The sequence below is a fragment of the Ailuropoda melanoleuca genome, chromosome 10 (genome assembly GCF_002007445.2).
Source record: "Ailuropoda melanoleuca isolate Jingjing chromosome 10, ASM200744v2, whole genome shotgun sequence".
Taxonomy (NCBI): domain Eukaryota; kingdom Metazoa; phylum Chordata; class Mammalia; order Carnivora; family Ursidae; genus Ailuropoda; species Ailuropoda melanoleuca.
The window spans coordinates 37,039,913-37,066,649 of NC_048227.1; the positions used below are offsets into that span (position 1 = coordinate 37,039,913).

General features: G+C 63.0%; 1 protein-coding gene across 3 annotated transcripts in view; it reads left to right on the forward strand.

The window, feature by feature from the left end:
- The first annotated feature begins 3,573 nt into the window (after positions 1 to 3,573).
- The window catches only part of PKD1 (polycystin 1, transient receptor potential channel interacting), a 39,384-nt gene continuing 16,220 nt past the window's right edge, over positions 3,574 to 26,737 (forward strand). Inside the window, exons 1-16 of one of the 3 annotated variants that reach the window (XM_034670591.1) lie at positions 3,574 to 6,021; positions 6,477 to 6,698; positions 14,586 to 14,680; positions 14,778 to 14,849; positions 15,146 to 15,315; positions 15,586 to 16,257; positions 16,386 to 16,569; positions 17,739 to 17,959; positions 18,342 to 18,457; positions 18,882 to 19,008; positions 19,321 to 19,568; positions 19,958 to 20,713; positions 21,692 to 21,823; positions 22,009 to 22,184; positions 22,380 to 22,513; positions 23,076 to 26,692. In XM_034670591.1, coding sequence (XP_034526482.1) covers positions 6,519 to 6,698; positions 14,586 to 14,680; positions 14,778 to 14,849; positions 15,146 to 15,315; positions 15,586 to 16,257; positions 16,386 to 16,569; positions 17,739 to 17,959; positions 18,342 to 18,457; positions 18,882 to 19,008; positions 19,321 to 19,568; positions 19,958 to 20,713; positions 21,692 to 21,823; positions 22,009 to 22,184; positions 22,380 to 22,513; positions 23,076 to 26,692 — 6,900 coding nt within the window. In that variant the 5' untranslated portion in view covers positions 3,574 to 6,021; positions 6,477 to 6,518. Of the gene's footprint in view, positions 6,699 to 13,768; positions 14,200 to 14,585; positions 14,681 to 14,777; positions 14,850 to 15,145; positions 15,316 to 15,585; positions 16,258 to 16,385; positions 16,570 to 17,738; positions 17,960 to 18,341; positions 18,458 to 18,881; positions 19,009 to 19,320; positions 19,569 to 19,957; positions 20,714 to 21,691; positions 21,824 to 22,008; positions 22,185 to 22,379; positions 22,514 to 23,075; positions 26,693 to 26,737 lie in introns of those variants that run through there. The other 2 variants (XM_034670590.1, XM_034670589.1) reach the window with 2 other exon arrangements.

A 26,737-nucleotide genomic window follows, 5' to 3' on the forward strand; every position in this document is an offset into this window, starting at 1 on the left:
CCGGCCTGGCGGGCCTCGCAGGGCGTGGGCGCGTCCCCGGCCTCTGAAGGGGAAACGGAGTGCGGGCCAGGCCTCTCCCAGGGCGAGGCTCCAGCGCGGTGAGGTCGGCCCGACTAAATAAGGAAAACCGGGAGCGCGGGCGGCCCTCAGCCCTCCTGGCCTGAGCCAGGGCAAAGCAGAAGAATCCCGGTTTCTCTGGACACAGAAACGTCCCACCTAGTGGAGTTCCGAGCTGATGGGGGACCTGAGACAGCGCGCGGGGTCGGGGTGGAAGGGGTCTGGAGGGAACCGGTCAACACTTAGGTGCTAATTAGGGACTAACAGCAGCCTGGCCTGGGGGATAAAATCCGCTCTGCGCCTGGGAGCCCTGCAGCAGGAAGCCGCGAGGAGGAGGGCTTTGGGATGGCGGGGAAGGCTTCCCGAAAGAGGTGTCTGGACAGAGATTTGAAGGATGTGTAACACTTGGCCTGATGCTTAAGGAGGAGTGGGAAGGTGGCCAGAGGACGGGAGGGGGGAACCGTGTGTGCGAGGCCCAGAGGCTGCATTTGGTCAGGTGTGGGTGTAGGGTGCTCCCCACTGTGGCAACTGCAAGGGAGTCGTGTGGGAGTGGGGCAGGGTGGGAGGTGCGGGGGGCTCATAAAGGGCTCTGATGTGGTCCTGGGGACAGTGGCCATGTGGGGTTGCCAGGAGTGGTTTAAAATGCTGAAGAGCTGTTGTCAGGTTTGGAAGTGATAGTGTAGCCTCTATGGAGAACTTGTCTTTCGTGAGCCCTGTGCCAGGCTCTGGCTGTGACAGTCACACTTAAGCCTCCCCCTAACCCTCTGAGGCAGAGGTACAGCGAAGGTTCCTCTTTCACACGTGAGAAAACAGACTCAGGTGGTGTCACTTGTCCAGGAAACAAGCAGTGGCCAGCATGTGGCAGGGCTGGCTTTGACTGAGGTGCGCAGGACCTGGAGTTGGAATGGACAGGGTGCAGGGGACCAAGGTTTGCAGACAGTTGTCCCCGGGCTAGGGGCAGGCTCAGGGCCTGCTGATCTGCACTCCTATGGCCCTGTTTGGATTTCTTGGGCACTTTCAGGCACGAAGCCAGGACACCCATCTGTCCTTGGCGACATGCTAGAATCCACTGGGGAGCATTTAACATCCTCAGGCTTGTGAAATCTGGGGATGGGTCCTGGAGTTTTGTTCTGCAGTATTCCCTGTGTGTTTCTAGTATATGGCCACCTTTAATTAGAGGACCCCATGGTCAGTGTTCAGTTGAGTTTGGATGTCGGGGAGTAGGTGGTGAAGCAGGGGTGGGTATTTCTCCTGAGTGGTCTGGATGTCCTTGGGGCTTTGGTGGGTGGAAGGGGGTTGGGGGAAGAGCAGGTTCTCCAGGATCAGTTGGGAGCCATGGGGGGGGGGGTAGGGGGATGCCACACTGGGCCTGTCGCTTTGCTAACTGATCCCTTGAGCATTTGCCATCCTGGCTGTCTCTGTGGAGATGGGCCTCTTGCCTGCACCAGCATGACTGGATCGGATCCACCCCACTCCTTGTTTCTGGATACTGTAGGTGAAGATACCTGCATCCCTGGTGGGCTGGGAGCTGCTGAGGTCAGGCCTTGGTCCTGCTGGTTATTCTCTGCTTCCCCAGCGCCTGGTGCTGAGCTGGCCTCTAGAACCTTTGTAGGAAGTGAACAATACAGGTGGCTCAGTCAGGGGCGTGCAGCAGGGTGCGGGCTCTGGAGCCTCTTGGACACAGCGATGGAGCCCAAGACTGTGGCCTTACGTGTGTCCCTGTAGGATCTGCTCCTGGGTTTTGGAGGTCCTGGGAGCTGGTGGCCTGGCCCGGCCTGAGCTGGCAGGATTCCCAGAGCTCCTGGCCCCTCTGAGCTTGCGATGGAACCCTGAGACACAGGTGGACGGCAAACAGAGGAGACCCCATGCTGCCCTTTACACCCCGAAGCTGCCTCTGGGAGAATTCTGGAGGCTGGGGACCAGGAACCCAAGGGAAAGTGGGCTCTCTCCTGATGCCCCCGACCACTGTCTGGGCCCTTTGGGCTGCCCCAGCCATTCTGCCTGTCAGCCCAGCAAGCCCCATCCTCAGGAGCAGGAGATAGGGGAGTCTTCTCTAAAGCATAGGGGCCAAATACAGAGAGGGCTGGGAGCCTCCTGGGTGAGGTGTGCCCCAGCAGCCCTGCCTTCTGGGTGGCACCAGCGGCCGCCTGTGCTGGGTTCAGGCCTGGTATGTCTGTCATGGGCCAGACCTGGGTGTAAGGCCCACGGCTGGTCCACAGGGGCCTGCAGGCCTCAGTGGGCAGGGTGGCCTGGGCGTCTGACACCCAGCCTCACCTGGGTTAACAGTGCTGCTGGAGGTGGCCTGAGAGAGATGACATTACTCAGCAGAGTGTTGCTTTTGTCCCATTTTTAAAGCTTTATCGTGGAGAATTTGAATAGACCCAGAAGTAGACAGAATTGTGGGCCGAGCTTCACGGACGTGTCGCCCTCTGTCCTGCCCCCCTCTACACCTCCACCCGTCTTTGAACCAGATGTCAGCTCTCCTGCTCTTTGACACAGAAACATTTTGGAGAGTCTGGCCACACCGTGGTCACACCTAAGACGATGAATGATTCCCTGATCCCGTCTGTGCCAGCAAGTTTGGATTTTTGGTTGTCTCTGGGTTTTTTTTTTTTTTTTTTTAAGATTTTATTTATTTATTCGACAGAGATAGAGACAGCCAGCGAGAGAGGGAACACAAGCAGGGGGAGTGGGAGAGGAAGAAGCAGGCTCATAGCAGAAGAGCCTGATGTGGGGCTCGATCCCATAACGCCGGGATCACGCCCTGAGCCGAAGGCAGACGCTTAACCGCTGTGCCACCCAGGCACCCGTCTCTGGTTTTTTTAGTAGTTTGAATTAGGATCCAAATAAGGTCCACACGGTGGGATTTGTCAGTGTCTTCTGTCTTCTGATGAGGTACCCACTCTGCCTCATCTCCCCTTCCTCATGCAACTCATTGGAACTGGCTCCGACAGCGTCTGGGTTTGGACTGCGCCTCTGTCACCTCCGTGGTGTCACCTGATGTGTCCCTCTGCCCTCCGTTTCCTGTAGTTGGATGGTTGCTCCTGGGCTGTGCTGTGGCAAGCCACATTTCAAGTCCTCTGGAGGCGCTTGTGGCCGGTGGCTATGGTGTTGAACAGGACCCCAGAGACTTAGGGTGTTCGTCACCAGAGGGAGTTCAGATGGGACAGTGCTACTCCAGATGGGGTCGGCTCCAAGGTGTGGTTGCTTTTGGCCAACCACTGCCCAGGGGGCTGTGCACTGCTAACTTCAGCCACCGGTCTAGGGCTCGCTTCCAGGCAGTACCTCTGTAGGGACTTGGTTTGTTGATGGAAATATCAGGGTAGGCACGCCTGGGTACTGATTAAGTGCCTGCCTTCAGCTCAGGTCATGATCCCAGGGTCCTGGGATCGAGTGCCGCATCGGGCTCCCTGCTCAGTGGGGGTCTGCTTCTCCCTCTCCTGCTCCCCTTGCTTGTGTGTGTGTGCGCGTGCCCTCTCTGTCAAATAAATAAATAGAATCTTTAAAAAAAAAAAAAAAGGAACTATCAGGGCCTTAGGGCCTTTTGTCACCTGGGGGGTACTTTGGGCCTTGCCCTTTCCCGCCTGTGCCCCTGAATGGAAGGAGAGTCAGGGAGACTGGAGGAGGCAGGCCTCCAGTGTCTGCATAGCACATGGGTGTGAGGGGAGGTGGGCATGGGGAGCAGACAATGGGCCTGGTGTGTGCGTGACGTGTTAGGCTGCACGTGCCACATGTGTTGCTGCCTTGAGGACTGCCCAGACCCCAGAGGGTCTCCTCCCCGAGCCCTCGCCAGGCAGAGAGTCTCACTGCTATGTGCTGGGCCCTGTCTCTGGAGTCTCTGAGGCTTGGTTATCACTATGAAGCTGATGTTAAGCCAAAGACACAGATGATGGGGAAGGGGCTGCTTTGGAGGGGCTACCTGGAAGGACCCCCCAGTGTAGGTGACATCGAAAGGTCTGAGAGAGAGCATCCCAGACAAGAGACAGCTTGGAGGAGTCTCTCAGGCTCCAGGTGATGGAGGCGTGGGGGTAAGGCCTTTATCCAGACAACGGCTGGGGACAGCATTGAAGGGTCCCAGATGGAAGAGGCACAGAACACTGGCTGCTGGGTGGAGATGGGTGTCGGGAGGAGCTGGGCGTCCTGTACGCCCAGCTGCTCTCACTCTCATGTCCCCTGAGGTGCACAGCATAACCGGCCAGTGCTCGGAATTCAGAATATAAATGTGTGTGTAGTGGTGTGTCCCAGAGGGACACGGAACGTGGATATGCCAGACTGTCGATAGGAGGACACGCACGCTGTAGGAGGGCCCCTGCCTGGGAGGGGAGGTGAATGGGGAGGCTTGGGCTGCACCTTGAACAGCTGGGACTGGAAGGGACCAGCACCGGAGCGCCCACAGTGCCAGCAGCCCTCAGGAGCTGGGCGGTGCCTAGGAGCAGGGAGGACTGCCACCTCTAGGAGAGCGAGCCGGGCCGCCAGACCGCTGCCAGGTGCAGAGCATTTGCGAGTCTTTGACGTGGTGAGGGACTCCTAGCCAGAACGTTTATTAAAAACAGGAACAACAGCAAGGGTTTTGATTTATTCTCAACGCTAATGAGATAAAGGGTCCGATTAAGAAATGGGTGAAGGATCTGAGCAGACACACCTCCAGAAAAGAGACAGGCAGCCATAGCACGTGAAGAGGTGCTCAACTCAACACGTGGCTTTCAGGGAAACGCAGATCCCACTGCAGTGAGTGGCCCCTCATGCCCACGTGTACAGCTCTCTCCCAAGACAGATGGTAGCGTGTGTCTCGATGTGGAGGCTCAGACCAGCCACCCAGCGCTGGCAGGACGCCGTCTGCTGGCCCCTCGGAAGATGACACGTGGAGTCACGGTAGGACCCAGCAGCTCTGCTCCTAGGTGTCTACACAGGAGAAGTGGGACCTCTGTCCGCACAGAGCTTTGTCCACAGATGTTCACAGCAGCAGGACTCCTAGTAGCTGAGACACGGCACAGCGCAGGTGTCCAGCTGCAGGAGGACCGAGGAACAGGACGTGGTCCACCCACACGGTGGAGCATTACTCAGCCGTTAATAGGAATGGAGCCTCGACTGTGGCCCAACCCATACGAGCCTTGAAAACATGTTAAGTGAAAGAAGTCAGACAGAAGAGGCCACGTGTCGAATGCTTTCATTGTTAGGAAATGGAGCCAGAAAGCAGACTAGCGTGTCCAGCGGGTGTGGGGCAGGGGTTTCTGTTGGCAGTGGGAATGTTGTGGGGTCAGACAGTGGTGATGGTCGCACAACCTTGGGAACACGCTAGAAACGACCGAGTCGTAAGCTTCACAAGGGTGTCCTTTATAGTATGTGAGGTCTGTCGGAACTGAAAACCAAATCTCTGAAAATAGCTGGAGGGTGTGCACCCCCCTCCCCACCTTGGGGTTGTCCTCTCCCTCTGTGGTTGCCTCTGAGCTCTTTGCTAAGCCCTTTCTGTCCCTGGTGTCACAATCCCTCGCCACGGTGCTTTGGGATTGGAAGCACTCTTGGTCCCATTTTATAGACCAGGAAACTGAGGTTCCCCGAGGTTAAGTCCCTCCTACGATCACATGGCTGGTGAGCTATGGCAGCAAGATGAACGCATCAGTGAGCTCTGGGGCATTCCCCAGGTGCTGCACACGGGCCTGGCTCAGAAGTGCCGGTGGGGGGCACCCCCAGGTGGGATTGAGCGGGGCTGGGTGGGCGGTGGGCTCTGGCCTCAGCTGCCTGCGTGGCCCCTCCCTGCAGCTCCAGTCTGGGGTGTCCCCCTGCTCTCTGTGCTGTGGTTCTTCCCACAGATTGTCTGCTTGGTTCTGGGAGGGAGCCGTGGGGACCTTGGAGTCGGACTCTGGCCCTGAATCAGACCTGGTTCACATCCCAGCTCCTCCATTTCCTGTGTGACCTTGGCCTAGTCACTCAGCCTTCCCGAGCTTTAGTCTCCTCACTCACAAGGTGGGCACCGTGAGCGGCTGTCCCTTCCAGGGTTGTGAGCATGTCCACAGGGCTCAGTGCCGGGGCCACAGTAACTGTCACCATTGCCAGAGCGGCCCCTCAGCTCCATTCTGCCCACGTCCTCAGAGCCCATTACCTTGTCCCCAAGCGCTGGCCACTGGGAGATGGGTCCTTGGGACCTGCCCTGCTGACAGAGCAGAAGCACCGAGAGCACGCGCTGAGCAATGTGCCAGTCACTGTGTCGTGCAGACCAAATGCCAGGTGGCGGGACTCCTGCACACCCCTCAGCTCCTGCCGCGGGGGGGCCCGAGGTCCAGAAGCCTTGCCCCCGCTTCTGCTCTGACCTCAGAGGTGTCTTTAGCGTAGGGCCATGCAGCTGTTGGGAGTGTGACCCCGGCACGCTCCTCAGGTGTTCGGGTCTCAGTTTTATGCGTTTGTGTTTTTGATGTGTTCAGGTACCGACGTGTGACACAGTGAAGCTTTGAGGTGTGGATAGAATGTGTCACTTCACGTGTTCACCCTGTTCTGTGACCTGGAGTGATGGGGTGCCCCTGAAATCCATGGCCATGAGAGCTGCTTGGTGCCCCCCCCATCGGCCCTGCTGCTGGCCTCCGCTGTCACGTGCATGGCACACCCTGGTGATCTCACTTGAGCTCGCAGCGTGGCACGTGGTGTCGGTGAGACTCGATTTCCCTCTCCCACTTCTCTGTGGGCTCATCCTGTGGCTTTCTGCCGGGGCCTGAGACCAGGGCGTCTCCTGTAGGGCCTCCTCCTCCTTTCTCTGTTGCTCTGCCTTGACCCTGGGCGACTTGTCGCTGGCCACCGTCTTCTAACAGCTGGCTGGGCAGCCCTGGAGGACATGGCTCCCGCCCCCACACGCTGCCCGCGGGATGGGGTTTGCTTCTGCTGCCACCTGTTCTCCCCCACAGCTCTTGAGACCCTGGCTCTGGAGGGAGACCTTGGCTGAGGCTTGGTTTCAAGTGAGGAAGCCATTTTGGATGGAGATGCACATTTTCCTTTCCAGAACATTCTGCAGTGGCCAGCGGCAGGAACCCAGACGGGCCCAGCCCGCGGAACACTCTGGAATGAAAACATCCCGTTTGTCCTGCCGCTGTCTGGGGTGGCGGCGGCCGTCTGGCCCTCTGAGCTTGGGTGCCTGTGCATCTCCAGCCGGCCGAGGCGGGGCCGTGTCCACGGGGTGGGCCGCGTGCAGCGGGGGTGCCGGCCGAGCGTGCCTGCAGTCTTGCTGCCGAACAGAACGCAGCTGGAAAATGCAGCTCACGTCCTTTTTTCCCGGAACACCTCGTTCTTTGTGGCTTGGCAGCCGTCTCCGCCAAGGGGCCCAGTGGTGCCCAGCCGCCCGTGCCAGGGAAGGGGCTGCGTTTGCGGCCAAGGTGGGCAGGGCTCACTCTCTCCCTGAGGTGCCTGTGGGCCCAGGCCTGGCCAAGTGTGGTGTCCCTGATTTTAGCAGCCCCCGTGCCCTGGAGGCATGGAGCTCACCCCAGGATGCTGTGGGGCCACCCTGGAAAGGGCTTTGTCCTGATGCAGGGCCAGAAGCCAGCTTTTCCTTCTGGCGGAAGTAGGGAATGAGGGCCAGTGCTCGGGTCAAGGCTAACAGCGCTCTTGGCCTCCAGGGTCCGGTGCCTGCAAACTGCTCTTTAGCCCTGGGGTCATGCCATTGGCCATGCCCAGCAGCTGAGGGGTGATGGGATGGCTAGCCACGCTGGACTGATGTCTCTGCCCCTGGAAAGCCAGAAGCCACGTGCCAGCTCCCTGGCCAGCATGGGGAAGAGCCCAGCCTTTCTCCACCAGTCTGTCGACTCTGGGGCAGCCTCCCCGAGCCTCAGCATCCCCAGCTGTAGAATGGGTTGGTGTGCCCCTTGCCTGGCTGGCCGTGACAGGTCAGAGTACAGCTCCTGCTCACAGATGCCAGATCTGGAGGGAGGCTGGGCACTCTCGGGCGCTGGTCCTCCTCCTCTCCTGGCCCTGAAGGGGCCCCAAATCCCTAGCCACAGGTGGAGGAGCACGCTGGACCCTCTCTTGGTGGGCCCCCACCCTGGTCTTGTTAATGCTCTGAAGGCGGCTGCCTCTGGGCGGGTTGATCTCTGTCCCAGTGTGGAGGACTCCCCACCCCTCATCTCCTTTCTGCAGGTCCCGGGCTCCCCTCCCTGCCCTGGCCTGCAGGCCCAGGGGGTTCCTAGGCCAGCAGCATCACCACACCAGATATCTATGCCCCATCCTGGTGAGACTTCAGGAGTAGGAGGAGAGAACTCTGGTGACGGGGGGCCCCCATCAAACGCTGTGAAACATGTTCCTCCTCCTGGATCTGGGAGGTTCCCATGCAAGCCTCTCCTCAGTTTGGAGGCTGAGACAGCCCCTTGCTTTTGCCCTGGGGCCGGGGGGGCCCCTCCCCGGAGAGCCTGCCTCTGCCCCCTCCCCAGCTGGCCCTCTCCGCATGTTTGTCTTCAAATCCGCTCCTTCCTAAACTCGGATTCATTAATTTACACATCATCATTTCCGGCCCTGGAAGCCAGCCTTGCTCACCATAAATAGACGGAATGAAAACAGAACGAGGTTATTACGCTCAAACTGGCTCTGTGCTCCCGGCGGCCTGCCCCTAGTGCTGGGGGAGCTGCGCCGTAGCCAGCCCCGGGGCCCAGGGGTGGGGGAGGCAGGTCCAGCACTGTAGCCGCTCCCCTTTTGCCGGGGGTCGTCCTTGCTGGGCTGAGGAGAACCTCTTTCTCCCCAGAGCCGGCGGTGCCTCCAGGGAGAGGACAGGCCAGCCGAGGCTGTGTTTCCAGGAGACCGGTGATGGAGGGAGGAGCCCGGAGCCCTGGGCCTTGGATGGGGAGTGGGGTACCTTCTCTCCCGCCAGCATGGCCGTCCTGTCCTGCCAGAGGGAGGAGGCAGCTGCTGGCTCAGGAGGAGCGGGTTATATAACCTCTGTGCGGCCCCTCCGGAGCCCGTTCCCCCCAAGCCCTGTTTCCAGTGCGGCGGCCAGCGCAGGGGTGGGGGTGACGGACTGGGGCCTGGCACTCGCCCCCGCCGCTGACCACATGCGTCTGGAATGTGCAGATGTTTCCTTGGGGGCTCCAGCTGGCCCCTGGGCCCCGCCCAGCATCTGGACTGGGGAACGGGCACACGGGCCACTCCTCTGCTTGGCAGAGGAGGAAACTGAGACTGCTCAGGGCTGCAGAGCAGGGTCCCAGCTTCTCCTCAGCTCTAGAAGGGTAGGCTGCTCTTGGAGCCACCCCAGGCTCAGGAACACTCCAGACCTGCTTGTGACCACCTTCTCCTTATCTTTTACCTTCTTGCACTCTGACCCATGCCCCTCTCCTGGGTGCAGCCCCTTCTCACCTCTCGCCGCTGGGGCCCTGATGTGAGCAGGGGTGGGACGCGGGTGCTGAGCCTCGTGTGGAGAGGGCGGGGGGAGCTGCCATTGCTCATCAGATGGGGGTCCTTCAGCACCTTCTGGGCACCTCCGGCTGGGTGGGAAAGCAAGAACCCCTCCATGGGGTTCCACTTGGAGCAGGAAGGAGCAGACCCAGACATCCAGCGACATGCTCTTGGGTGTCTGCACCCCAAGGACGCACACCCCGGGAGCTGGTGTCCCCCTCATGAGGATGTCTGGTCTGAAAGGCAGGAGGAGCACGGGAGACAGCCTGGGTTCCCCCGTGGACTGCTGGTCACTGTGCAAGAGGAGAAGGAAGGCCAGCCTCTCAGCTTGATCCCTGGTGCCTGGGGTGGTGACATGTGTTTTGTGCTGTCGTGGGTGTGTGCTTGTCCCCTGGTGGTGTGTGGGTCCCCAGGTCACCCACCTCCTCCCTAAGCTGGCCTGACCCCTCCAGCCTTGGCCTTGGCATCTGTGGTTGCTTGTATGGACCTTAGAGAGGCTGGGGAGAGTCTAGCTGGCCCAGAGGGTGGGGTGCTCTTAGGGGTGCTGTCCAGCCAGGCTGCTGGCCCTCCTCCCAGTAGGGGCCGGCCGCTGCTTGGCCAGCCCCTGCTGCTTTGGCTTTGCTGGGTTCCTTCGGCGGTTCCCTGGGCCTGCTGTGTCTCTCCCCTGTGGTTGTAGGACTTGGGGAACCCCCGTGTAGGGCAGGGTGTCAGACTGTGATGATGTCACCTGGGGGGCAGGGCTGGCCGAGGCCTCCTTGGCACTCCCCCAGAGCATTGATGGCAAGAACAAATGTGGGCAGGGGCGCCTGGGTGGCACAGCGGTTAAGCGTCTGCCTTTGGCTCAGGGCGTGATCCCAGCGTTCTGGGATCGAGCCCCACATCAGGCTCTTCTGCTATGAGCCTGCTTCTTCCTCTCCCACTCCCCCTGCTTGTGTTCCCTCTCTCGCTGGCTGTCTCTCTCTGTCGAATAAATAAATTTAAATCTTAAAAAAAAAATCAAAACCATTGATAAATGGGGCAATAAACTCTTATTAATGCTCCTTTGGTGACCTGAAAATGCAAATAAACTTCTTCTAGGACCCAATTTTGGATTGAAAAAAAAAAAAAAAAGAACAAATGTGGGCAAGTGGCTGTTCAGGACTTTGGGGGTGTGGGACTGGCTGAGGATGCCACTGATTGTCCCCCTTCGGTGATCCCCAGAGCTCCCCCTCAGTGTCCCCTCTGCCGTTCCTGTCTCTCCCGCTGTACACCGTTGCCCACAGCCTGCCCCACACAGGCGTGTCCACACCCTGGGGCAGGCCCGGGGGCTGGGGCTTGGGGCCTAGTTCTGCCCTTGGGCCAGGGACCTAGGCTGGGCAGGATCCTGGGGAGCTTGTTGGTGTTTTCTGTGCACCCTGGGCCAGCTTAGGCCCAGGGGAATGCTTTGGGGGGCTGTGCTCAGCTGGGACCTGGAGCGCAGGGAGTACGTGGCCAGTGCCTGTGACTGACGGTGGGGCCTTCTGCATGCTGGGGAGGGGGAGCCTCAACGGGGCTGCTGGGCCAAGCAGAGCTGGATGGAGGACTTAACTGGGCTGAGGATGGCCTGGAGGCACAGGCCAGTGAGGCCAGAGACAGCGATGTCCTGACGGGCCAGGATGGGTGCTGGCTGAGTGGCCTGGACGCCAAGCTTGACCTGCCCCTTCCACCCACTGCCCTGGTTTCTCAGGCACCACTCATGATGGATTTTCCAGAATATGGGATTTTCCTTCTTTCTTTCCTCTTCTGCTTGAGGCCCAAGCTGGGAAGCTCTCCCGGGAACCCCTGGTGGGTCTCATGCCTGTGCTCACTGTCACATCCTGCCACCCCCAGGGCCCGTCTCTCTGGACCATCACTCTGTTGCTTCTTGTGCCCCTGCAGCCTGATTTTCCTCAGAGGCACAGACCTGGGGAGGTTCCTCCATAGGTCTAGCTGAAGCTTCTCCTGCCACAGCCACTGCCACTCCAGAGCATTGTGGTTGCCCAGTTGGGTGGGAGTCTGGCCACTTCTCCCTGCTCTCCCGACCTGGCCTGCCCCCCCCCACCCTGGGAGTGGGAGCAGGCTGGCCGGGGTGAGCCTGTGGGGCACAGGATGGGCAGTGCGCCCTAGAGGAAACCAGCCCAGTCCGGCAGACAGAAAGCACCCCCTCCGCCACGTGTGAGAAGGGACAGGGGAATCTAGGCTCCATTGTGGGGGGCAAGGTGACCTTGCCAGAAGGTCCTGTCCCAGTGTCTCCGGTCCCCAAAGGCCTCTCCGGCCCTGGAGTTCCTGGAACCCAATTTCTGGGTGGAGACGGACCTGTGCATATAGCCACACATGCGCGCTGTCTCTCCCCGTGTCTCTCCCCACCCCCCCACCCCCCAGATGGGAAGCCAGGAGGCTCGCTGAGACCAGCGCCTTGTCCGGAGCACCTAGCTGGGTGCTAGGTCAGTGACAGTGCCACTTCTTGAGTGGAGGCCTCACTGCCCCAGCCTCCTCTTCCGATGGGGCTCCTGGCCCCCTGGCCAGCCCTCTTGCCACCCGTTCCCCTCTGAAGCCCCCACTCCAGGCCCCCTAGGGCAGCCTGTCCATCCACTCCTGCACACCCCATTTCTCCTGCTTCAAGGGCAGAATGCGTGTGGAAGACTCCGGGGACTCACCTGCCCCCACGTCTGGAGCTGTTACGATGTGCCCCTTTCCGGCAGTTTCTTTAGATCTTAGTTTGGACAGTTGCAGGGGGAGGAGCTGTGTTTTGCTTCTGGATTTCTCTTGCGTCTGTGTGCTAAGAGGGCTGCACCCCTCGATGGGTGGATGGGCTCTGGGCGCTGCCACTGTAAATCCTGTCTCACCCCATAGGTGAGGGGAGGAGCATCTGTGGCGACACTGGTCCTCCGGGCTGGGGGCCACCCTGCCGTGTGAGAGGCTCCGGCTTGTGCCACTCCTTTGAACCTCTTGCCTAGAAGTTGAACTTTGCCACGTTAGGCGCCCTGGCTTCTGTCTGGTTGGGCGTCCTGGTGCTGGCAGTGGGGGCTGCTCCAGGTGGAAACGCCCAGCCCCCAGCCCCACCTGGTCCCAACAGGTGCTCCGGCCCCCCTGCCCCACCCATCGGGGGGGTGGGAGCCCCTCTGGGCCTGGCTCCCCACTTAGGTCACAGTATGCTCTCGGTGCCCCTCCAGGCAGCCCCCTGGCTGTGTTGGGAGCCAGGATGGAAGAGTTGCCCGTGGCCTGGCGGAGGCCCAGCTCGCGGCCCCCAGCTGTTGTTGGGAGCCATGAGACCCTGTGTGGCCCGCAGGCCTCCCGGGTGAAGCCACGGTCAGGGGCCGTGGTGCGGGTCGTTTCCTGAGCCTGGTTCTAGGCGTGGTCCGCGGCATCATGAGCCAGGCCGGGGTGCTGCTCCTGGCATCCCCCCCCATGTCCTCAGGGCCCGTGTGTGCGCCTCAGCTCTCCCAGGAGGCCCCTGTTTTCTCACAGCCCGTTCTAAGGTCCTGCTGTATTTGGAGCTGGCTCCGTTTCAGAGGGTGACTGTTGGGAGCCGGGCACCCCCAGGTGCCTCGAGCTTAGATAGGAAGGGCTGCAGGGGCCAGGCAGGTGCCCCGGATGGGGGGTCTGGACCAGGCTGTGCTCGGGGTAGGGTGGGAGTCTGAATGTTGGAAGAGCTGGGTTGGCAGGACCTGGAAATGGTTGGGCCAGGAGGAGGCATCAGCAGACCCCTGGCCTCTGCACAACTGGGTGGTCACTGGGGGCTGGGGTAGGGCCCGTGAGAGGCATTCTGGGGCCATCTGAGGGCGAGTGGTGACACCTGCAAGGGCAGAGGCTCTGCAGGTGGGAGGCCCAGGCCTCATCACTTTGGAGGCCACGGCAGGGGGGCTGCTCTGACGTGGGTGCCTGGGGCGGGGATGAGGAGGCCGCAGTAAAGCAGGTGACCGGAAGCACCCGCCGGGTCAGGGCAGTGGAAGGGTGGGGGCGACCGCGGCCTCCAGCTCCAGGCTGGGAGGGAGAGTGGAGTTGTTGGCCGCACAGCGTGTTGTGTGAAGGGCTTCGATCATCCTGGAGGGGGGGGGCTGTCGCCAGCACCAAGGGTCGTGGTCCTGAAACGTTCACACCTCGGGGGATGAACGTGCTTTCGTGCCGCTGCCCTCGCGGGTGCGTCTCCTCGCATCTGTGAGCTCTGCTTCTTCTGTTAACCACGCGCCCCACGCCGTTTCTCCGGGGGCAGCTGTCTTCCTCGCCATCTGGTAGTGGCGCATGTGGCCAGGGCGCTGGGGCCTGTGACCCGCGTGGAAATTGCTCGTGGGTCCCGACCTGTCATCTGGTTTTATTTATGATGCTCCGCGCGGAGGTTGCGTGTTCTCTGCAGTTGGGTCGTCTGACTTGGCGGTTTCATCTCTGGTGACGCCTGACACTTGAGCAGCGTGTGATGCTGTCCTGCGTTTTCTCAGTCATTTTGGTTCCAGAATGCTGTCACCTCTGGCTTTGGGCTCTGGGACGCTGCTCTGCCCCAGCTGGTTTGGAACCTCCTGGGGTTTACGGAGAGCCGGCTCTCGCTGCTGGTCGGCCATGTCCTTGCGTGGACTCTCGCAGGGTCAGTCTGTGTCTGGACGACTGCTCCGATGCAGGAGCGCGGCGTCACACAGCGCTCGTCTCCCCTTTCAGCCGGTCTCGTGATTCCTGCCTGGTTACGCTTCCTGTTGAACCCGCGTGCTGCCTTGTAGACCACGCCGGTGTTTGTCCTGGGGTCCCGCTGACCTCGGTGTTTACTACGGCCTGTCACCGTAGCTATGAGCTGAGGTGGTCCCCCAGGATCCCCTCCCTGCTTCTCTGGTCTTTGTGCCCCACTGTGTTTTGGGGGCATTCTGAGATAACACCTCCCCCAGGCTAGCAACAGCGAGGCCCCTGGAGACCCTTGGGCTGCCTGGTGTGTTTCAGACCCCATGTGGGTCGGCACTGCTGGGCCAGGGGGTGGGGGACTGGGACTCCTGGGGGCCTAGCTCTGGGCAGAGAGGGGGAATGGGGCAGGGCTCCCAGCCCTTTCCCGCTCCGTTCATTTGGATGCTCTATCCTGGCCTCAAGACTAGGGACTTGGAGGGTGTGGGGGAGCCTCTGGGGTGGGCCTGGGTCTGCTTTGTGCCCTGTCTGGGGCTCTAGCACTGACCAGGGACCACTTTGCTCCCCAGAGATGTCTCCCACAACCTGCTCCAGGCACTGGACGTCGGGCTCCTGGCAAACCTCTCCGCACTGACAGAGCTGTGCGTGTCCCCTCCAGGCGACTGTGCGATTCCCTGGGGCGGGCGGGTGGGGGCTGCCTGTCACTGTTTCGGTTATGGTGGCTTCCCTCACACCTTGCCGAATCCCCCTCTTTCTTCCAGGGACATAAGTAACAACAGGATTTCTACTTTAGAAGAAGGAATATTTGCTAATTTATTTAATTTAAGTGAAATGTAAGTTGTTTCTGGTGGCTGTTGGTAGCCAAGCCCCAGCCCCCTAGTGACCCTCCCTGCCCTCCTGACCTGGCCTCCGTGCCCGTTCCCATTTGAGACCAGGTGCTGGGAGCTGTGTGCTTGCCTACTGGAGCTCGTTCAGGGCCCGGTGGGATGCCACGGGGATGGTGGGGTGCCATACTTGTGAAGGTACCCCGGGCCCCCGCTCCCTGGGTTGAGGCCTGCAGAGACCCTTCCTCGGGGCCCCCTCGTCTGCCCTGCCATCTGCCGAGTGCCCAGCCTTGTGCCTCCCGCAGAAACCTGAGCGGAAACCCGTGGGCCTGTGACTGTGCTCTGGCATGGCTGCCTCGTTGGGCGGAGGAACGGCAGGTTCTCATGGTTCGGCCCGAGGCGGCCACATGTGCTGGGCCCGGCCCCCTAGCTGGTCAGCCCCTCCTTGGTGTCCCCTTGCTGGATGGCGGTTGTGGTGAGTGTGGCCGGAGTGGGGCCAGCAGGGGCCTTCCCTGCTGGGTAGGTCCCCATAGGTGCTCCGGGGTCACCAGCCGAGGTGGGGGCAGGCAGGACACGGAGGCACATGGGCAGTAACCATGGTGGTTGAGACAGCCCAGGCCGGGGGGGCAGGAGGGCCCTGGGGAGCAAGGGGACAGTGCAGGCGGGAGGCGGGGAGAGCAGCGGGGTGGTGTGCACGGGATCCAGAGTGGGGCGAGCCGGCGACCGGCCTGTCTGTTTGGCCCAGGTGAGGAGTACATCGCCTGCCTCCCTGACAACAGCTCGGGTGCTGCGGCGCTGGCGGCCTTCTCAGCTGTGCACACGGGCCCACTGACGCCCGAGGCCTGCAGTGCCTTCTGTTTCGCAGCTGGCCAGGGCCTTGGGGCCCTCTCAGACCAGGGCTGGTGCCTGTGCGGGGCGGCCTGGTCCCCCAACGCCTCCTCGGCCTGCCTGCCCTTCTGCTCCAGCACCCTGTTGCCCCTCGCCCCTGCCTGCAGGGGCCCCACCCTCCTCCAGAACATCTTCCCTGCCTCCCCAGGGGCTGCCCTGGTGGGGCCTCAGGGACCCCTGGCCTCTGGCCAGCTAGCTGCCTTCCATGTCACCGCCTCTGTGCCTGTCAGCTCCACACACTGGGACTTTGGCGACGGCTCCCCCAAGGTGGACGTTGCCGGTCCCAGCACCACTCACCGCTACGTGCTGCCCGGACGCTATCACGTGACAGCTGTATTGACCCTGGGGGCCGGTTCAGCCCGGCTAGGGGCCGAGGTGCACGTGGAGGCGGCTCCCGCGGCCCTGGAGCTCACATGTCTCGTCTCGGTGCGCAGTGACGAGACCCTCAAGCTTGGCGTCCGAAATCGTGGCGGCTCGGACCTCGAAGCCACGTACAGCATTGTGGCCGTGGGCGAAGCGCCAGCCCAAGGTGGGTGCCTTCCTGCCCCTGGCCCTGGCTCATCACCCCCCCTTCCTCACCCCGGGAGCTGGAGTGGGTGGGGCAGGGCTGGTTGGACACACACTAATGCCCCCTTCTCTGCCTGCTGACCCCCGCAGTGGTGCACCCGCTCTGTCCCCCGGATGCCGTGATTTTCCCTGGCAATGGGCACTGCTACCGCCTAGTGGCTGAGAAGGCTGCCTGGCTTCAGGCGCAGGAGCAGTGCCGGGCCTGGGCCGGGGCCGCCCTGGCCATGGTGGGCAGTCCCGCCGTCCAGCGCTTTCTGGTCTCCCAGGTCACCAGGTACCTGCCCCCCACCCCCAGAGAGGCCGGGAGGTGGGGTCCCCAGAACGCCGGGGTGGGGACAGAGCCTAAGGCCGAGGGGATCAGGAGGAGAGGTGGGGTGGCTGGAGGAGGCACGTTCAGCTGGCTGGCCTGACCACGGCCAAGGAGCCACGTCTCACTCAGCTCTTCAGACAGAGATGTGGGTGCGGGGGCTGCATCCCGGGTCCTACAGGCTGCCCACCGCCTGCTCTCCCTGCTGAGCCCCACCTGGCAGAGGTAAAGCCGGCTCTGGTGTGACCACAGAGGCCACCCTCGGCCCCCCAGGCCCGTGAGGAAACGCGCTTCCCCGTAGCCGGCGCCAGCCCTCCCCTGCAGCTGTCGGCGCCTGCCGAGGCCCGAGGCCACATGCCCATTTCTCCGCGAGTCCCTCTGTGGGAAGGGGCCGACCAGACTGTGGATCACACCCTGGACATGCTTGGTGTCCAGGAGGGGAGATCGAGGCCCGGAACAGTCAAGGTCGCCTGGTTAACTGGCAGTAGCCGGGCCCCTGGCTCTGACCTGGCACCTCGGTCCTCTCCCTGGGCCGTCTGTGTGTCTATAAGCCCTCCCTCCAGAAGGGTCTTCCTCCCTCGGCAGAGCTGTGGGGAGTAGCCTGTTTGGGGGACTGAGATGCAGGTGTTTTGTTCCCCCAAACGCTATGCCCAGAGCCGCCTTTTTTTTTTTTTAAGTTTTTTTTTTTTGTTTTTTTTTTTTTAATCTGTTTGAAAGAAAGAGGGAGAGAGAAGGGGCAGGGGTCAGGGGAAGAGGGAGAATCTCAACCAGACTCCTCACTGATCACAGAGCCCGGTGTGAGGCTTGATCTCACCACTCTGAGATCATGACCTGAGCTGAAACCAAGAGTTAGCCACTCAACCGACTGCGCCCCCCCGGGGCCCCACACCCAGAGACTTCTCACAGAATACACAGCCCTCGGCCACCCTGAAGCCTCCCCCTGCAAGGAGCCCTCCACTGGGCCCCTGGGCCCTCAGGCATGGGTGGTGTGTGGACACTGCCGTGGCCTTGCTTGCCAGGTCATCTCTCTGAGCCTCAGTTTCCCCATCTTCCCCAGGGGAGAGGGCAGGGTCGGATGGGGGGGTGCTTGCCTTCGGGGAGCCCCTGAGCGCACTCTCCCCTCTGCCTGCCTGCAGGAGCCTGGATGTGTGGATCGGTTTCTCTGCCGTGGAGGGGACGGAGGCCGGCCCTGCCATGCGGGCTGAGGCCTTCAGCCTGGAGAGCTGCCAGAACTGGCTGCCCGGGGAGCCGCACCCTGCCACAGCGGAGCGGTGTGTGCGGCTCGGGCCTGCGGGACAGTGCAACACGGACCTGTGCTCAGTGCCCCACAGCTATGTCTGCGAGCTGCGGCCTGGAGGTGCGCCGGGGCCACTGGAGGGCTGGGGCTGACCTTGTGTGCTGGAGCAGGACCAGCTCCCCTGGCCATCCGGGGGAGCTCCTCTACACGGCTCTCCCTCCTCCTCCCCCCACCGCCCTACCGCACCTCAGGGGCTCCTCCTGTCCTGGCCGGGACAGTCACATCCCTCATCCTAGGCTCATTCCTTAGCTGTTTAGTGTCCATTAGGTGTCACTGAGCACCTGTGGTCCCAAGCAGAGCCTGCACCTAATGGGACGGACAAAGTTGGGGTGGGGGGCTGGGAGGCTACTGCCAGGGGGCTCAGTCCTAGGTCTGGCCCCGCCTCAGGCCCCTGACACTCTCTGCCTTGGCCTGGGACCTCATTGCACACTTGCCATCCCAGGTCCCCTGTGGGACGCGGAGACCTTCCTCGTGGGAGCACCCAGTGGGGACCTGCAGGGACCCTTGAGCCCCTTGGCTGAGCAGGAGGCCCTCTCGGCCCCCCAGGAGCTTGTTGAGGTAGGCCGACCCCAGAGCCGTCCAGGACACAGTCTGGAGACTGAGCCTTCACTGGCTGCTGTGTCTAAAACTAAGCTCTTTCCTCTGGGCCTTACTAATGTCCTGTGTGCCCAGTAGAGACTCTGTAGGAAACCCACCACTGCAGAGAGAAGCAGCGGCCCCTCTCTGGCATCTGAGCGAGCCCTGAGTGCCCGAGTCTTCTCTCTGGGTGTGTGTGGGTGTTTTTACAAAACAAGGTGGCGGTCCTGCTGCTCAGGTGGTTTTGACCTGATATTTCATCCTGAGTGACTGTCTTCCTCGCTGTGAAGCCCCATCTGTTGGCTCCTTCCCCTCTGAGCCGGCAGGGGTTGGGGTCATGGGGTGGGCCGGGGTGGGGCTGGCTGGGGGTCGGGGTCTGTGGAGCTGAGCAGCCCCCCGCCCACAGGTGATGGCGTTCCCCAGCCTGCACCTGAGCAGGGAGGCCTTCCTCACCGCAGTCGAGTTTGGCACCCAGGAGCTCCCCCGGCCTGCCCAGGTGCGGCTGCAGGTGCTCCGGCCCACAGGACAAGCAGGTGGGACTTTGTCCTGGAGGGTGGGGGGCTGTCTGCGCGGTCACATGCACTGGTCCCTTGGCTCCTGGATGGGTCTCCAGCCTTGAGGTGGACACAGTGGTGTCCATGAGAAACCGACCCAGGCTCGGGATGCCCAGGACTGCCCATGTGTGGGGCTCGCCTGGGTCAGTCAGCTGGCCCAGTGTCAGGAGGGGTAGCGGAGTGATGCTGGGGGCTGGGGTGCCGCCTGGCAAGACCTCGTGTCATCGTGGGGGTGTCCTGACTGTGGCTTAATAGCCAGCCAGGGCTCCGACACCCTTCTTCTCCTTGCAGGGGCCCCAGGAAGCAGCAGGGAGCCTGAGAGCAGGTCTCCAGAGAGCCAGACTGAGTCAGTCCCTGCGTGTGCCCCAGAGGGATGCTGGTGCCCCCGAGCTAGTCTCCCCCTGCCACTGGACGACCCCTGCCGCCCCCGGGCCTGTGCCAATGGGTCCACATCAGGGCTGGAACTCCCTGGGGCCTCCTGTGTGCTGTGGAAGGAGTTCCTCTTCTCTGTGCCAGCGGGTCCTCCTGCCCAGTACGCGGTATGTGCCATCTGCCTCCCCCCTGCTGCCCACCCAGACAGACGCCACACTCTTCACTTGCCCTGCCCCGCTCTGGCTCTGTCCGTGTCCTTGCTCAGCTCCCCCAGCAGGAGAAATTGCCAGCCCAGGCCTTTCCGCTCGTTTTGGCCACTGTGTCCCTCAGAGGTCCCGCCCCGTCCAGGAAAGGCCCTGCACCTGTGTGCGTCCTTGTCCCGGAGCCTGTCCCGTCTGTCCCTGCCATGAGTGCTGGGGGGGCCCCTGTGAGTCCCGGTTACCCCAGGTGGATCCTGTCCACCTGCCGTAGCCCCTAGTTCGGAGCTCCCTTGCAGCCCCCCGACCAGCAGTGGTCCACTGTGAGGACCTGACACAGCCTGCCTCCCTTCCTGTAGATCACCTTCCGGGGCCAGGACAGCCCCCTGCTCCCCGGTGACCTCATTGCCTTGCAGCATGATGCTGGACCGGGTGCCCTTCTGCGCTGCTCCCCAGCCCTGGGCGCCCCTGGCGCTGAGGCCCCGTACTTCTCTGCCACTGCCGCGGCCTGGTTGGCCCACCTGCCCGTTCAGCTGGAGGCGGCCCCAGCTGGCCCTGCCTGTGCCTTGCGGCTGCTTGCTGCCACAGAGCGCCTCACACCCCTGCTGGGCCTGCGGCCCAACCCAGGGCTGAGGCAGCCCGGGCGCTATGAGGTGCGGGCCATGGTGGGCAACAGCGTGTCCACGCACAACCTGTCCTGCAGCTTCGAAGTGCTCTCCCCGGTGGCGGGGCTGCGGGTGGCCCATCCCATCCCCCACGACGGCCGCCTCTACGTGCCCACCAATAGCTCAGCCTTGGTGCTCCGGGTGGACTCGGGCACCAACACCACGGCCACAGCCCGCTGGCCCGGGGGCAATGTCAGCGCGCCCTTTGAAGCCGCCTGCCCTGCGGCGGTGGCCGCCCTGGTGCCCGGCTGTGCCCTCGAGGCCAACACCACCCTGTTCTCGGTGCTGGTGCTGCCTGGGCTCAGCGAGGGCGAGCACGCGGTCGAGGTCGTGGTGGAGAACAGCGCCGGCCGGGCCAACCTCAGCCTGCGGGTGAAGGCCGAGGAGCCCATCTGTGGCCTTCGCGCCACTCCCAGCCCCGAAGCCCGCGTGCTGCAGGGCGTCCTGGTGGTAAGTGAGGCCCCCCCAGATGAGGGGCCGTGCGGAGAGCTGTCCCTCCCCTGTGAGGAGGGAGTGCGGCCTCTGGGGACGGCGGGCTCCGTGGCTGGTCTGGGGTAGGCTCTGTTAGGTGGCTCCTCCGTGAAGAGCCCCCACTGGAGCGGCCACTCTAAGGGCGCTGCGTTCCGCTCCCGCGGTTCTCGGGGAGCCCACCCCCACCCCCGCCAGCCTGCGCATCTCTCCAGGCCCCTGCGGTGTTCCCACTGGGCTGAAGGGAGTACTTTCTGAGGGGGAAGATGTGGTGCCACCATGCTGCTGTCCCTGTCGCGGCCTGTCCCCCACGGCAGGCAGCCATCAGCTCTGTGGCCTTCACACAGAGGTCGTCAGAGGGACCATTTCTTATTTTTTTTCTTTTCTTTCCTTTTTTTAAAAGATTTTATTTATTTGAGAGACAACACAGAGGGAACACTAGCAGGGGCAGAGGGAGAGGGGGAATCAGGCTCCCCACTGAGCAGGAACCCCGATGCGGGGCTCGATCCCAGGGCCCCGGGATCATGACCTGAGCTGAAGGCAGACGCTTAACGGCTGAGCCCCCCAGGCGCCCCTGAAGGGCCATTTCTGACCGGCCTACCGCTCACGCAGTCCTGCGCCTCAGCTTACCCCGCTCACGCCCGTTCTGTCGGCTGACTGGGGTGGACCTGCAAAGCCACGAGGCCCTTTGAGACTCAGGCGCCTTCGCCCGCGTCCTGTGCAGGAGCCCGGGGGTGGGGCGTGCAGAGATGCAGAGATGGTGGGCTGAGAGGTCGAAGCCCGTGTCAGCCCAAGCTCAGCCCCACACCGTGCTGCCCCTCCAGCCTCCCCCTCCCCTGTGGTGTCTTGAAGTCGCCCAGAAAGGCCCACCAGCAGGCGTGTCTGGGTGGGGGGCATGGGCTTAGGGCAGAGTCGGCCACCAAAGCCCCGGGGCCGGCCGACGCTGTGCCCCTCCCGCAGAGGTACAGCCCCGTGGTGGACGCCGGCTCGGACGTGGTCTTCCGCTGGACCATTGACGACAAGCAGTCCCTAACCTTCCACAACGTGGTCTTCAATGTCATCTACCAGAGCGCCGCGGTCTTCAAGCTCTCGGTGGGTGGGCTCACCAGTGGGGGCAGGGGCGGGCTGGGACGTGCGGCGCTCACCTTTGCCTTCTCTTCTGCTTTGCTCCCGAGGACCCCTCGGCTGGCTGCGGGTGAGTGCGGGGGTTTCTGCCTGCTGCCTTGCGGCCTGCACCCCACCCGCGGCAGCCCACGCACTGCTCCCTGTCTCTGCAGCTGACGGCCTCCAACCACGTGAGCAACGTCACCGTGAACTACAACGTCACCGTGGAGCGGATGCACAGGATGAGGGGCCTTTGGGTGTCTGCGGTGCCGCCCGTGCTGCCCCCCAACGCGTCACTGGCCTTGGCCGCCCACGTGCTGGTGGACTCGGCTGTGGAGGTGGCCTTTCTGTGAGTGCGCCTGGCCCGATAGGCAGTGGGGCGGGCTGTGCCCGGTGGGGCCGCTGCCAGGTTCCCCCCCAGCCTGTTCCTCCTCACCTGCCCGGAGGCGCCGGGTGCGTGGGATCCCGGGAGGGGCAAGGTGGTGTGGCCAGCCAGTGGGTCCCCACCCCCAGCCGGCTCACGGCCTGCCCGCTGCCCTGGCAGGTGGACCTTTGGGGACGGGAACCAGGTGATCGGCCAGTTCAAGCCTCCGTACAATGAGTCCTTCCAGGTTCCAGACCCCACGGTGGCCCAGGTGCTGGTGGGGCACAACGCCACACATACCTATAGCATCCCAGGTGAGGGCTGGGCCCACTGACCTGCTGTGGGAACAGTCCCCCTCCGTCTGTGTGGGTTGATGGCCTGGGGTCCTGAACAGGGTGAAGGAGGGGTGTCTGGGGTGCGGGGTGGACTGGGGCACTGAGTCCCGTGATTCAAGTCTCCTGGCCAGAACCTAGATCCTGCTCGTCCCCTAGTCAGACCATTTTGGGGGAGACGAAGAGGCTTACTTTTCATTTAAGTCTTCAAAGCCTCACACGCAGAATAGAGAGTAAACATGGGCGCCCCCAGCAGCTCTGCCTCACACCGGCGCTCGCTGTTACCCGGAGATGGTCTGCTCCTCTCGTTCCTGTCTCCGCCCCATGTCTCACCCCGAGTCTGATGGCACCCCGCCCACGCCTCATTGCTGGAACCCCCAGGGCAGGGTCCAAGGGCATTCTCCCTTCATGTTTTGCTCAGGGCCCTGTTCTGCTGTCCCGAGGGGCTCCAGTGGGCTGCCACGTGGGGTTAGATAGTGACTTTGCCAAGCAGGTGGTGGTGGTGGCGGCCTTGGCCTTGTCCTTACTCGGGCCTGTCCCCCAGGTGATTACAACCTGACCCTGCTGGTGTCCAACGCCTTCGAGAACCTGACGCAGCAAGTGCCTGTGAGTGTGCGCGCCACCTTACCTGCCGTGGCCGTGGCCGTGGGAAGCCGCGTCCTGGTGGCTGGCCAATCTGTCACCTTCTCCCCACACCCGCTGCCCTCGCCTGGGGGCATCCTGTACACGTGGGACTTCGGGGATGGCTCTCCGGCTGTGACGCAGCCCCAGCCAGAGGTCAACCACACGTACGCCTCAAGGGGTGTGTACCGTGTCCGTCTGGAGGTCAACAACACGGTGAGCAGTGTGGCAGCGTGCATCAGCATCCGCGTCTTCGAGGCGCTTCGGGGCCTGAGCGTGAGCCTGAGCCCGGCAGTGGAGCAGGGCGTGCCCGTGACGGTCAGTGCCTCGCTGGAGTCTGGAGACAACGTCACGTGGACTTTCGACATGGGGGACGGCACGGTGCTTACGGGCCCCGAGGCCACAGTGGAGCACGTGTACCTGCGGGCCCAGAACTGCACGGTGACTGTGGGAGTGTCCAGCCCCGCAGGCCACCTGGCCCTGAGCCGGCCCGTGTACGTCTTCGTCCTGGAGGTGCTCCGGATCGAGCCTGCGGCCTGCATCCCGGCACAGCCCCACGCCCGGTTCACGGCCCATGTCACCGGGGACCCTGCCCACTACATCTTCGACTGGACATTCGGGGATGGCTCATCCAACACGACCATCTCGGGGGACCCAACGGTGATACACAATTTTACACGGAGCGGTACGTTCCCCTTGGCGCTGGTCCTGTCGAGCCGCGTGAACAAGGCCCATTACTTCACCAGCGTCTGCGTGGAGCCCGAGGTGGGCAACGTTACCCTGTGGCCTGAGAGGCAGTTTGTGCGGCTTGGGGAGGAGGCCCATTTGGTGGCTCGTGCCTGGCCCCCGTTCGTCTACCGGTATACCTGGGACTTTGGCACTGAGGACGCTGCCCGTGTCGGGGGCCCTGAGGCCACGTTCACCTATGCGGACTCAGGTTCCTACCTAGTGACAGTTGCCATATCCAACAACATCTCAGCTGCCAACGACTCTGCCCTTGTGGAGGTCCGGGAGCCCGTGCAGCTCGCGGGCATCCGGGTCAACGGCTCCAGCATGCTGGAGCTGCAGCGGCCCTACCTGTTCTCGGCCGTGGGCCACGGGCGCCCCGCCACCTACCTGTGGGAACTGGGGGACGGCGGGCACCTCGAGGGCCCCACGGTCACCCATGCTTACAACAGCACGGGCCACTTTGCCATCAGGGTGAGCGCGTGGAACGAGGTGAGCCGTGGTGAGGCGCGGCTGAACGTTACGGTGCAGCAGCGCGTGCAGGGCCTCAGCGTCAATGCCAGCCGCACGGTGGTGCCCCTGAATGGCAGCGTGAGCTTCACCACGTCCCTGGAGGCCGGCAGCGACGTGCGCTACTCGTGGGTGCTCTGTGACCGCTGCACGCCCATCCCTGGGGGCCCCACCATCTCCTACACCTTCCGCTCGGTGGGTACCTTCAACATCATTGTCACTGCCGAGAACGAGGTGGGCGCCGCCCAGGACAGCATTTTCATCTACGTCCTGCAGCACATAGACGGGTTGCAGGTGGCAGGGGGTGGAGGCGGCTGCTGCTTTCCCACCAACCGCACCCTGCAGCTGCAGGCCGTGGTCAGGGACGGCACCAACATCTCCTACAGCTGGACTGCCCAGCGGTACGGTGGCCCGGCCCTGGCTGGCAGCGGCAAGACCTTCTCGCTCACCGTGCTCGAGGCCGGTGCCTACCACATCCAGCTGCGGGCTGCCAACATGCTGGGCACTGCCTTAGCCAACCGCACCGTGGACTTTGTGGAGCCCGTGGGCTGGCTGGCTGCAGCCGCCTCCCCAAACCCGGCCACAGTCAATGCCAGCGTCGGCCTCTGTGCTGAGTTGGCTGGTGGCAGTGGTGTCATTTATACTTGGTCCCTGGAGGGAGGACAGAGCTGGGAGACCCTAGAGCCATCCACCACCCACACCTTCCCCAGCCCCGGCCTGTACCTGGTCACGGTCACGGCTAAGAACCAGCTGGGCTCAGCCAATGCCACCCTCGAGGTGGCCGTGCAGGTGCCTGTCAGTGGCCTCAGCATCAGGGCTGGCGACCCGGACCGCAGGTTTGTGGCAGCCGGCTCCTCTGTGCCCTTCTGGGGACAGCTGGACTCGGGCACCAACGTGAGCTGGTGCTGGACGGTGCCGGGTGGCAGCAGGCACGGCCAGCACATTGCTGTGGTCTTCCGTGATGCCGGCACCTTCTCCGTTCAGCTTAATGCCTCCAACGCGGTCAGCTGGGTCATAGCCACCCACGAGCTCACGGTGGAGGAGCCCATCGTGGGCCTGGTGCTGTGGGCCAACAGCAAGGTGGCGGAGCCTGGGCAGCTTGTCCACTTTCAGGTCGTGCTGGCTGCTGGCTCCGCCGTGCATTTCCATCTGCAGGTCGGCGGGGCCGTCGCGGAACCGCTGCCCGGGCCCCACTTCTACCGCAGCTTCCCCCGGGTTGGGGACCACGTGGTGAGCGTTCAGGCTGAGAACCACGTGAGCCGGGCCCAGGCCCAGGTGCGCATCTTGGTGCTGGAGGCCGTGGGTGGGCTCCAGGTGCCCAATTGCTGTGAGCCGGGCATCCCCACGGGCACGGAGAGGAACTTCACAGCCCGGGTGCAGCGGGGGTCCCGCGTGGCCTACGCGTGGTACTTCTCCTTGCAAAAGGTCCAGGGGGACTCGCTGGTCATCCTGTCAGGGCGTGATGTCACCTACACCCCTGTGGCCGCAGGGCTGCTGGAAATCCAGGTGCGTGCCTTCAATGAGCTGGGCGGGGAGAACCTCACGCTTGTGACGGAGGTCCAGGATGCCATCCAGCACGTGGTGCTGCGCAGCGGCCGCTGCTTCACCAACCGCTCAGCCCGGTTTGAGGCCGCCACGAGCCCTAGCCCCCGGCGTGTGGCCTATCGCTGGGACTTCGGGGATGGGGCCCCAGTGGAGGACACGGAGGAGCCCTGGGCTGAACACGCCTATCTGCGGCCTGGGGACTACCGTATGGAGGTGAATGCCTCCAACCTGGTGAGCTTCTTTGTGGCACAGGCCACGGTCACCGTCCACGTGTTGGCCTGCCGGGAGCCCGAGGTGGATGTGGCCCTGCCCCCACAGGTGCTGATGCGGCGTTCCCAACGCAACTACCTGGAGGCCCACGTCAACCTGCGCGACTGTGTCACCTACCAGACCGAGTACCGCTGGCAGGTGTACCGGGCCCCCAGCTGCCAGCGGCCTGGGCGCATGGCCCCTGTGGCCCTGCCCAGTGTGGACGTGAGCCGGCCCCAGCTGGTGGTGCCACGGCTGGCACTGCCTGTTGGCCACTACTGCTTTGTGTTCATGGTGTCATTTGGGGACACGCCGCTGGCACGGAGTATCCAAGCCAACGTGACAGTGGTGCCCGAGCGCCTGGTGCCCATCGTCGAGGGCGGCTCGTACCGCGTGTGGTCAGACACTCAGGATCTCGTGCTGGACGGCAGCAAATCCTACGACCCCAACCTGGAGGATGGCGACCAGACGCCACTCAGCTTCCACTGGGCCTGTGTGGCCTCGACACAGGTCAGGTGCACTGAGGGGCACAGATGGCCCCCGTCCCCCTCCCCC